The sequence below is a fragment of the Girardinichthys multiradiatus genome, chromosome 18 (assembly GCF_021462225.1).
Source record: "Girardinichthys multiradiatus isolate DD_20200921_A chromosome 18, DD_fGirMul_XY1, whole genome shotgun sequence".
Lineage (NCBI taxonomy): Eukaryota > Metazoa > Chordata > Actinopteri > Cyprinodontiformes > Goodeidae > Girardinichthys > Girardinichthys multiradiatus.
In genome coordinates, this window is record NC_061810.1 from 32,656,681 (window position 1) to 32,668,945 (window position 12,265).

The 12,265-nt window shown below is 39.3% G+C and overlaps 2 protein-coding genes across 2 annotated transcripts; both read right to left on the minus strand.

Annotated features, from left to right (window-relative positions):
- Positions 1-871: 871 nt before the first annotated feature.
- Positions 872-1,867, minus strand: LOC124884688 (olfactory receptor 52B2-like). The gene has a single exon (XM_047392742.1). The coding sequence runs from the start codon at positions 1,865-1,867 to the stop codon at positions 872-874; it is 996 nt and encodes a 331-aa protein (XP_047248698.1).
- Positions 1,868-10,034: 8,167 nt separating this feature from the next.
- Positions 10,035-11,122, minus strand: LOC124884689 (olfactory receptor 52B2-like). The gene has a single exon (XM_047392743.1). It carries the CDS (start codon positions 11,028-11,030, stop codon positions 10,035-10,037), a length of 996 nt encoding a protein of 331 aa, XP_047248699.1. The 5' UTR covers positions 11,031-11,122.
- Positions 11,123-12,265: the final 1,143 nt, after the last annotated feature.

A 12,265-nucleotide genomic window follows, 5' to 3' on the forward strand; every position in this document is an offset into this window, starting at 1 on the left:
ATGTTATTGCCTAGCTTCCCTCATGTTCCCTTTGTATTCTAGTTCGGTCACCTTAGCAACTATCCAGATTCGCTCAGTTGTCTATAGCCTGGTCCACACCCAATTTCCATTCTCATCAGATTACCTGCCTCAGTATCTCATTGGTCTATACTCCACTTCCCTCTGTTCATAAGTTCTTTGTTTTTGTTTGTTCTTCGCTGGTTCCTTGGTTCGTCACAACCCCGTTCCCTACCATGACTATGCTTTGTTTATACTTCGTTTTTGGAAAATCATGCTACGTTTTTTGCCATGAGAACCTGTAGTGCTTAAAGTCAACTCTGTACGTTTTTGGAGTTTCGACTTGTGTTTTTGTACCCGCAGTGATTTTTGCTATGTTCTTGCTACGTTTGGAAAACATTTTGAACTTATCTTTGAATAAAAGAAGAAGACTCCTTTAAACATGCAGCTGCCGAGCTCTTGTCTGTGCTTTGGTCACTCTAAACCTCAGAACCTGACAATTCTCAGTTTAGTCAAATCCAATCCATCTTGCAAACAGATAAGTCAAAATACATCAGGATAAAGCTATTTTGACCTTAATAAATTAACCACTTACATGATTTTCCAGAAAAACATATTTTAAAAGAACATGGAGAATTACTAAAATCACAAAGTTTGAGCTACAGTAACACAAAGGATCTGTCTTATATACATCTAGGCACATTCATGTACTATCTTCAAATTTTAAGTAAGTTTATCGTTGTAGTTATCTAGTCCCACAGGGTATAATGTGTTGGCTGTCAAACTCCTTGTTTTAATCTGAAATAAATACAAATTTCATAAAATAAAGCTATCACTCGACTTGACAAATCTATGTGTGTTTTCTTATCACAGGTTAGGCAAAGGACTTAACATTTTTCATTTTGTCACTTTGAGGTGCAAGGCTTATTTTTCTATTACTGAATCTTTGTGTCAAAGCTGTTTTAATTTCCATCGTTTTCAAGCAGTATATCACAGGGTTAATAGCCGGAGGTATGAGGCTGTACATCATTGTTATAATAATGCGAGCATTAAGGCTAAATTTGATTCCCAAATTGTCAGTAAGATATACAATACATCTTGGCACGAAATATAGACAAGTGATAAAGATCTGAGGAGCACAAGTGGACAGAACTTTGTGATGCCTTTCAGGGACAGACATTTTCCGAACAGCCATAATGATCGAGAAGTAAGAAATAATTATAAATATTAAAGGAGCCAAGAGTGTGACCATAGCATTTGCAAATGCAACCCATTTTACATATGCAACGTCATCCCCACATCCAAGGTTGGTGATAGAATTATGATCACAGTAGCATTGCCTGATGGTATTACGGTCACAGTAGGGCAAAGTTAAGGCATGTAGTACAATTCCCATCATTAGTATAAATGTCAGTACCCAGCACAAGCCACAAGAAATAGAAATGTTTTTGTTTGTAAATAAAACTACATATCTAAATGGAAACCGAATGGCAACAAAGCGATCCAAAGCCATCAAGAGCAAAATTAGAGATTGAATAACTCCCAGAGAGTGAACAAAATACATTTGTGCAAAGCAGGCTCCAAACGAGCACATCATGTCATTCCACCAGTATCTGGCGATGATTTTTGGGAGTGTTACAGTGCCAAAGAGAAGGTCTGTCATGGCAAGGTTAAAAAAGATCACGTATGTTGGTTTGTGAAGATTGTGCTCACATATGATGACAGCTAAAATAAAAACATTCCCAAAAAGAATAGCAGTAAAAACAAGGAAGAGAAAGAAAGATACCATGCCATAGTATTCTGGTGGCAGTTCAGGGAAGCCAATGATCATGAACTCTTTTACATTTGTTACATTTGTGTATTTAAACATTTGTACAAAAAAAGAAAGACATTGTAAACAGCAATAAGGATGAAACAAACTTGTAATTTTAAGTAACTAGTTACAATAGAAACCACTTCACTTTTAGAAATTATATTACAATTACAAAAGAAGTACTACAAAATATGTCTAAAATATCCTACAAGCAAAAACTAGTTGCTCTGTAAATCATTTGTACACCTCACCTTTGCTGCTTTAGCAGAAACTTGTTCAGGTGTGACACATGTGGATTCTGCCACTATATTTAAAGCTTTTCAGCAAATACTTTTCTAATTATGTCGGATAATGAGAATGATGAAAAGAAAACTCAGAGGAATATTTCCAAAGGGTCAGGGAAGATTTCAGCGTCTCATAGTTTATGTCGTGGAAAAAAAGCAAAAACATTTAGAATAGAATCAATTGTGGTTGATCATAAAGCTAAAATGTCGCTAGACATTGTTGGTGCATAAAGCATGCACCAACAATGTTTAGCAACTGAACTGCATTGGGAAAACAATAATTAAACAAATAATTTGACTGAAACTTCGCTGAACTTAACAATACAAGTGACCCACAAACACTTTCTAATAATTCATTATTTTAACTAACATCCTCCTCCACTTTGCAACAGGATAATTCTAAGAAAGATCCCTTTGATATGTTTAAACAGTTGGAAAAAAATGTGAATGTGCCCCTGATGTTTGAGGATATTGCTGATACACCTATGGAATCAGGGCCGTAGCCAGACTTTAAAAAATACTGAGGTCCACCACTCATTATCCCCTTGCACTTTAGTTACAATGAAGACCAAAACTTAATTAAAATGAAGGCATTTATTTAAAACTTGGGTAACTCAAATGTGTCATGTATTTGTGTGTGTGTTGTTGTGTGTGTGTGACTCCATTGACATCATCTGTTCACACTGCACAAACACATTCAAAACACAAGATTTGAGCATACTTCTTACCTCTGTACTGACAGTCTCACCTGTCCCTCCTGACAAATCAAAAACAGACTAAATGTATCCGCCTGCCTTAGTCTGTCATTATGTCTGAATTCAATTAGATTTCACTCACTGAAATATTTTCCTAGAAGAACACAAATATAATGAAAGCGTGACCCTTGAGGGGACCCGGATGACTGAGCTTCTCACACTATGTCTAAGGCAGAGCCCAGACACCCTGCGGAGGAAACTCATTTCGGTTGCTTGTATCCGTGATCTCGTTGTTTCAGTCATGACCCAAAGCTCATGACCATAGATGAGGGTAGGAATGTAGATCGACCAGGAAAATTGAGAGCTTCGCTTTTTGACTCAGCTCTCTCTTCACCACGACAGACCAGTATAGCACCCACATCACTGCTGTCTATCGATCTTCCACCCCATTTTTCCCTCATTTGTGAACAAGACCCTGTTGTGATTATGTTTCTGTAAATATTATGTCAGTCAGTCAGTCATTTTCTACCGCTTATTCCATAGTGGGTCGCAGGGGAGCTGGTGCCTATCTCCAGCAGTCTATGGGCGAGAGGCAGGGTACACCCTGGACAAGTCGCCAGTCCATCGCAGGGCAGCACACAAACAACCATGCACACACTCATTCATACACCTAAGGGCAATTTAGAGAGACCAATTAACCTAACAGGCATGTCTTTGGACTGTGGGAGGAAGCCGGAGTACCCGGTGAGAACCCACGCATGCACGGGGAGAACATGCAAACTCCATGCAGAAAGACCCCTGGTCGGGAATCGAACCCAGGACCTTCTTGCTGCAAGGCAACAGTGCTACCAACTGTGCCACCGTGCAGCCCCTTAAATATTATGTAATGTTCAATATTAATATTTTAATATTTTATCAAATAATATTTTGCTCTGTCCTGTGAATACCAGCCCAGTAAGGCGATGCTATTAGGACAAAATAGAAAAGTGTTAGACAAGCTCTGACATTATTCAACAGCATAAACTCTGCACACACATGGAATGAATTCACACAATTTCTTAAAATACAAGAATTTATTAACAAAAATAAGTCAACTCAAAGTCAAACATATTTCAATCAACAAACTCTTTACTATGCTAAAACAATCCAACTAAACTACCAAGCAGAATTAAAGACTAACGAAGACTAATGGGCTATGTACAATATAAACAAGTTGATTAAAGGTGATTGAAAACCATGATCAAAAGAGTGGTGCAATATTACCATGCAATGTTATTTATGTTTGAGAACCAAGGATTATCTTGAAGAATCTGGAAGTGACGTGAAGTTAGTCTTGGAACTAACTTAGACAACCATTCACAATGCAAGATCAGATAAAATATTATTTTAATAAAATAATTTTTTAAGAATGATCTGCTAAATAAATCCAACCTTCTGGATGACTAATTCTCAACGGGGTTTCATTAGCTGCCTTTATTTATTAAAATAATATTTAAAGAAATATTGTTAAGGGAATATCTTGGAAAAGAGTCAAATCTTTCTGGAGAAATGGGGTTTAATGGTGTTTACTTAGTTATCAGATTTAGTAAAATAATGTTTAGGGACTATTATTTACTAGCTTGAAAACTAACAACCTTTCTGTTAAATATTATTTGGCAGCAAGCACGTGTCCTTACCTTTTAGCAGTTGAAGCTAACAAAGGAGGCTGAAAGCTTAGCACCAGAATCAAACACACACCTTTAAAAATACCATCAATAAAAGGGTTAAAATGCATGGCGCGTTATAGCCGATCTTTTGTGTTTAAAATCACCCTTTAAATAAAGTTTGTCTTAACTTTAAAAACCCACAAACACAGAACACAACCTGAACACGTGTGCTGCAGATATTCTGCTAGCACCAAGATAACTGAGTTCAACACATACAAAACCAAACTTCATAAAATGAAAAACATTTAGATCATTTCAATCTAAATCACTTCTATATTATTCTGCCCAAACACTTAACCTCATAAACTGTGGTGAGGAATGTTGTCCAGGGTGGCGAAGTTTGATGAAACGTCCACAGTCTTTAAACGGTTAGCTACAGCTAACCTCCTTAGTTGTGGGGAGTGGCGGCTGTTCTGTCGGCCGGCCAAACTGCACGTTACTGTAACCATGGTGATGCGGCCCCTGTTGTCCTTCTCTCAGGCAAGGAAAACCGCTTCAGTCGGCTTGTAGAGACAGCTTCTCTACTGGGACTTCTCTGGAACACCGTTTGCTTCTGCACGCCTCAGAGAGAAAGTCAAGCCAGGCGTGTACCTTAATTCCCTTTCATGAATGAATCTACCAGATACACAGAGTGATTCATTTGTACTTATCTTAGTGCATATGATCGATGATTGTATGACACCCTTGGATCCAGTTTGAAGAGTTTATATCTTTTTGCCAGCAAAGAGACACTAGCGCGCTGCCTCTCCGGCCAGTCTCTCAGCAGAGTCCGGGTGGTAGAGATCGGCTTGTTGGAGAGGGGGTGCTCTTATACAGACAGTGGCATCATGGGAACTCTGTTGTTACAGTTTGCTTGGCTGTGCCAGAAGTAGGTTAATGCAATTTATTTTAAAAGTTCCATAAAAGTTTGTACTGGAGTGTAATGTTGAAATCCATGGATGGGTCCCAACAATCCGAAGATACTTGAACTCCTGCACTTGAGGCAGGACCTCCCCCCCCGACCCGGAGACGGCGCTCTACCATTTTCCAGCTCAAGACCATGGCCTCAGACTTGGAGGCACTGATTCCCATCCCGGCCACTTCACACTTGGCTGCAAACTGCTCCAGTGAGAACTGTAGATCATGAGCTGATGAAGCCAATAGGACCACATCATCCGCAAAAAGCAGAGACGCAATCCTACAGCCACCAAAACAGATCCCCTCAACACCTTGGCTGCCCCTAGATAGTCTGTCCATAAAAGTTATGAACTGAATCGGTGACAAAGGGCAACCTGGGGGAGTCCAACCCTCACTGGAAAAGAGCCCGACTTACTGCCGGACCAAGCTCTGACACAAGATTACCTGAGGGACATGGTCGAACGCCTTTACCAAGTCCACAAAGCACATGTAGACTGGTTGGGCGAACTCCCATGAACCCTCCAGGACCCTGCTGAGCGTATAGAGCTGATCCAGTGTTCCACGGCCAGGATGAAAACCATACTGCTCTTCCTGAATCTGAGGTTCAACTATCCGATGGACCCTCCTCTCCAGAACCCCCAAATAGACCTTACCAGGGAGGCTTAAGAGTGTGACTCCCCTATAGTTGGAACACACTCTACGGTCCCCCTTTGAATAGGGGGACCACGACCCCGGTCTGCCAATCCAGTGGAACTGCCTCCGATGTCCACCCGATGCTGCAGAATCGCGTTAACCAACACAAACCCACAACGTCCAGAGCCTTAAGGTTCTGCGGGCGAATCTCATCCACCCCGGGGGCCTTACCACCGTGACTTCAGCACCAGAGATTGGAGAGCCCGCCCCAAGGTCCCCAAGCTCCGCTTTCTCAGTGGAAGACGTGCCAGTGGGATTGAGGAGGTCTTTGAAGTACTCTGCCCACCGACCCACAACGTCCTGAGTTGAGGTCAGCAGCACACCCTCCCCACTGTAAAAAGGTTTGGTGGTGTACCTCTCCCCCTCCTCCTGGAAGCTGGACCAGAATTGCCTCAAAGCCATGCGGAAGTCGTTTTTCACGGCCTCTCCAAACTCCTCCCATGCCCAAGTTTTTGCCTCAGCAACCACCCGAGATGAATACCACTTGGACTGCCGGTACCCATCAGCTGCTTCCAGAGTCCCACAGGCCAAAAAGAACCGGTAGGACTCCTTCTTCAGCCTGACAGGCCCCCAGACCCACCTCTTGGACTTGTTGCCCCTCTCGGGTATTGGTACCCAGACCTGGGAGTATAGAAAGTGTATGGGGAGTATGAATAAGTGTACGGCGTCCAGTCTTGCATGTCTTTGGGTGTGTGGGTGTGAGTATTTGTATGTTTAGGCATGAGGGTGAGAATGTATATTGTGACTGTTTTTCTATCAGGTTGGGTCTCTTGGGCTGCCTCCTCTCCTGGATTATCTTATGCCTCCCATCAAATGCGGGATCTAAGATATTTTTTTCTTTTACACATACATAACAAAACTGCCATTCTGACCCACACTCCCCACCAGTAATGAGCCAAATAGATTTGCCAATCTGCCAATAAACCCAAGAAGATGAAGAAGAAGAAATCAAAGCTGCCATCAGACGGTGTGGCCAGATTGGGCAGGTTTTCACTCAATTGGGCTTCTTTTGAACACGCTGGCTGGAAACAGTAGCTTTGAGCGGGTTGCTAAAATTTGGGAAACCCAAAAACAATGTTTGGGGGGTTTTTGGAAAAATATTATATGGAAACTTTTGTCAAAATAGTTGCCACTGTGTGAAAGAAAAGTAAAATATTTATAAATTTCTTTAAAATGTTGTGTCCTTGCACTCATACCATTTCTTCATTTATTTTGAAATGTGGGGAATCTGTCAAACTTTACATCATCAATCAGTGATAGTCACTGGTTAATCAAGTGTTACCGTGAAATGATATTAGTCAATGTCAATTGTAAATGACCCAAATGGGGTCAGGAGTTAAACTACACTGAGGTGTGGTGGCGTTTACTGGCCTTTACTTTTAGGCTTTGACTTTGAGAGATGTTGAGAGACAGCATAATGCTGAATTGGGAAAAATACAAAAAATATACAGAAAGGAATAGGAAGCTGATCCAGAGCTAAAAGCGTGCATTGCCCCTGCCCAAGAAGATGACTCCAAAGCTCATTGCAAGTCTTCTAATACAGAAATTCAAGCGCAACTTCATGATTTGAAAGAACATAGCACTACAAAATAACCCTGGAACACTACAGCTCGACTCCGTTTTTTTTTGGAGGAGGGGTCAGAGGGGTCTCCACGGTTTGGGTGAGCAGGCTGACCAGAGTTGTTTTCAGGGTGGAAAGGTCTCAACTACTTGATTTAGCCTCTGTGGGCTTTTTGCCTTTTGTGGGCTTCAGTGTGGGTTTTTTCGTGGGGCAGCTTCCGGCTGGTGTATGGGTGTCGGGCATGTGTTCTTGGACATCCAGGACATCCTGGCTGCTGTCCGGCATGGGGTGCCTGGCCTAGCCACCCCCTTGTTTAAAATGCACTCTACAACAACATGCATCAACATGATTCTGGTGTGCAGGAGATGTAAGAGTTATTGCTCTCATGCTGCTGATTCTTCCTATGCAATGGAAATGCTAGGCAGATATCCAATGGAGTGATAAGGATGATATCTTAAGAACTTTTCTGATAAAAAAAAAAAAAAAAAAAAATTTTGAGAAACATATATCTGCATTTGTTGTTGACTTTCAACATATTATGATGTAATATCCATAAGAAACTAATGTGTTTATGTTATTATTTTTGTTAGAGTATGAAAAAAGACTTATGGATAAATTTTCAAAATGCTTTTTTGTATACTGTAGACTGATTATCAGCTGCAAATGTGATACTTAACTGAAACATTTTAATTCTCTAAAATGATCAAATGCAAGTTCTCCATACGTCTGCCCTGTGTGGAAGAGTGGTAAGAATAGAGTCTTTGATCTAAGAAGGCCACAAGAAGACCATTTTGCAGTTTGCCACAAGAATTACGATTGATTGATGTATGGGACACAGCAAACATGGAGATGGAGGTGTTATGGTCAGATGAGATGGAAATTTTACTTTTTGATCTACACTGAAACCCCTGTGTTTGGAGGATAACTAACACTACACATCACTCTAAACACATCATCCCCTCAGAGAAATATTACCATGGAAGCATTATGCTGTGGGGATGTTTTTCTTCAGCAGGGATTCTGGATGGAGCTAAATACAGGGCAATCCTGAAAGAAACTTTTTAGAGGATGCAAAAACTGAGGAAGATGTTCACCTTCCAGAAGAACAACCATAAACATAAGACCAGAGCTACAATGGAACTGTTAAGATCAAAGTATGTGTTAGAATAACCCAGTCAAGATCAGACCTAAATTAAAAATCTGTTGAAGGACTTGAAAACGAATGCTCCCAGGTGTTCTCCTGTTAATTAGACTGTGCTTGAGCTATCTTACAGAAAACAGAATGGTCAAAAAAATGCAATCTCTGTTAGCTGTTAGAGATGTACTGATGTTGTAATTGTAATGAAATGTGGCTCTCCAAATGTGGCTCTATTGATAGAAGTGAGTGAAACCAATGCCACCAATTGAAAATTCCACCCTTTACAGATGTTCATTTCCATCAAATCAGCTCTTAATTTAGGTAATGTGTCCAGCCTCATATTTCATATTTTTGTTGCTCTTCTCCAAACTTGACAATATTTCGCTGGTATCAGATAAGAAAAACATGTAAGTTAAATTGTCTTGTTTCATAATGTGAAATGGACTTTGTATGGTATTGTTGTAATTATATGTACCAGTTAGAATATTTACAAATCTTTTCATGTTGTTTCAATTTATAACAGTGACTCAGAGGGTTCATTGGTTAATTGGATAACTACACAGGCTGCAGGTCTATCAAATGGATCTAGTTACATGTAAATGAATCTGCACTTTCTGAAAGGTACATTATCAGTTTAGATCTATCTAGTGGTCAAATTAAGGAGCAGCTTTTCACATAACCAAGATTCAAAAGATTTTATGGTCAATAAACCCTTTGTGGCAATCTGATACAGGACTCATTACTACAGATAAAATGTTTATTTTTTTATTAAGAGCAAAAATAATCTTCCAAACTCGCAAAGACAAAGCCCATTTTTTAATCTTTACAGTCAGAACATGGAAGCAGATATTCTTAGTTCAGTCATATCCAATCTATCTTGCAAACAGATAAGTCAAAATACATCAGGTAAAAGCTCTTTTGACCTTAATAAATTCACCACTTACATGGTTTTCCAGGAAAACATATTTTAAAAGAACAGGGAGAATTACTAAAATCACAAAGTTTGAGCTATAGTAACACAAAGCATCTGTCTAATACATCTAAGCACATTAATGTACTATCTTTAAATTTTAATCAGGTTTATCTTTGTAGTTATCTAGTTCTTTTTTAATTATTTTAGTCAAACTGAACCCACAGGGTATAATGTGTTGGCTGTCAAACTCCTTGTTTTAATCTGAAATAAATACAAATTTCATAAAATAAAGCTATCACTCAACTTGACAAATCTATGTGTGTTTTCTTATCACAGGTTAGGCAAAAGACTTAACATTTTGCGTTTTGTCACTTTGCGGTGCAAGGTTTATTTTTCTATTACTGAATCTTTGTGTCAAAGCTGTTTTAATTTCCATCGTTTTCAAGCAGTATATCACAGGGTTAATAGCCGGAGGTATGAGGCTGTACATCATTGTTATAATAATGCGAGCATTAAGGCTAAATTTGATTCCCAAACTGTCAGTAAGATATACAATACATCTTGGCACGAAATATAGACAAGTGATAAAGATCTGAGGAGCACAAGTGGACAGAACTTTGTGATGCCTTTCAGGGACAGACATTTTCCGAACAGCCATAATGATCGAGAAGTAAGAAATAATTATAAATATTAAAGGAGCCAAGAGTGTGACCATAGCATTTGCAAATGCAACCCATTTTACATATGCAACATCATCCCCACATCCAAGGTTGGTGATAGAATTATGATCACAGTAGCATTGCCTGATGGTATTACGGTCACAGTAGGGCAAAGTTAAGGCATGTAGTACAATTCCCATCATTAGTATAAATGTCAGTACCCAGCACAAGCCGCAAGAAATAGAAATGTTTTTGTTTGTAAATAAAACTACATATCTAAATGGAAACCGAATGGCAACAAAGCGATCCAAAGCCATCATGAGCAAAATTAGTGATTGAATAACTCCCAGAGAGTGAACAAAATACATTTGTGCAAAGCAGGCTCCAAACGAGCACATCATGTCATTCCACCAGTATCTGGCGATGATTTTTGGGAGTGTTACAGTGCCAAAGAGAAGGTCAGTCATGGCAAGGTTAAAAAAGATCACATATGTTGGTTTGTGAAGATTGTGCTCACATATGATGACAGCTAAAATAAAAACATTCCCAAACAGAATAGCAGTAAAAACAAGGAAGAGAAAGAAAGATACCATGCCATAATATTCTGGTGGCAGTTCAGGGAAGCCAATGATCATAAACTCTTTTACATTTGTTACATTTGTGTATTTGATCATTTGTATGATAGAGAAAGAAAATGCCAAGCAGTAATAAAAACAAAACAAACTTGTAATTTTAAGTAACTAATTACAATAGAAACCACATCACTTTGAGCAATGATATTACAATTACAAAAGAAGTACTACAAAATATGTCTAAAATATCCTACAAGCAAAAACTAGTTGCTCTGTAAGTCATTTGTACACCTCACCATTGGTGCTTTAGCAGAACATTGTCTCAGGCGACATAAACCTAAAGTGGCACATGTGGACCCTGTCACTCTATTTAAAGCTTTTCAGCAAAGACTTTTCTAATGATGTCGGATAATGAGAATGATAATAAGAAAACTCAGAGGAGCAATATTTCCAAAGGGTCAGGGATGATTTCCATATCTCATTGTAGTAAAAAGCATGCACCAAAAATGCAACTGAACCGCAGTAGGAAAACAACAAATAATTTGACTGAAAACTTTGATTAACTTACAATACATGTGACCCAAAGACACACACTGTTTTTTAAATCAAGAACGGAGAAAAGTCATTACACATCTCATACTCAAATTAATTTAACACATTTTCTAGGTTTGTCTCTGTAGTATGGTGTAGCCATAAACTGTGTTAAGTATTTGTCAAAAAATATTTAGGAAAGGTCAGAACAAGCCTGCAGTGGTCTAGCACACTATACAACTGTTACGCCTTACAGAGTCCAAACAGACTTGCAAGGGTGACAGTTTTGAGAGTAAACAAAATACCATCTGGTGACATACCAATAGTCCACAACTATTACAGACTGGTGCAAACACTACCAAAATGGGAATTGGGTAAAATCTTAAATTGTCACTTTTGTCCCCAATACTTTTATTAACCTGTTAAAAATATTGAATTCTCTGAACATAAAGAACAAGAACCCCAAAAAACATGACACTTGGAAGCGGAACTGAAAATCAGAATTCTTGTATCTAGGCAGGGGTGTGCAAACCTTATGCACCATGGCCAAAATCTGCAAGTTGAAAGTACTCATGGGTCATAACAGTTTTTCCCACAAATACCATTTCCCACAGAAAAACTGAAGAAGCTCTCTGCTGACCCTGTACCATTTGTGCACACAAAGGTGCACCCAAAAGCCATGCAATGTCCCATTATAGATCCAAATTATGTACAAGTTTAAAAACAAAAGCCGCTTCTCTCATGGAATCCAAATAAGATGCTGTACATGGCACACTGAGGGTCTTGCTGTTTGACCAAAATGATGT

What these genes read in the sequence shown, in the direction of transcription:
- LOC124884688 (XM_047392742.1), bottom strand. Translation starts at nt 1,867, where the DNA reads ATGTTTAAATACACAAATGTAACAAATGTAAAAGAGTTCATGATCATT.
- LOC124884689 (XM_047392743.1), bottom strand. Translation starts at nt 11,030, where the DNA reads ATGATCAAATACACAAATGTAACAAATGTAAAAGAGTTTATGATCATT.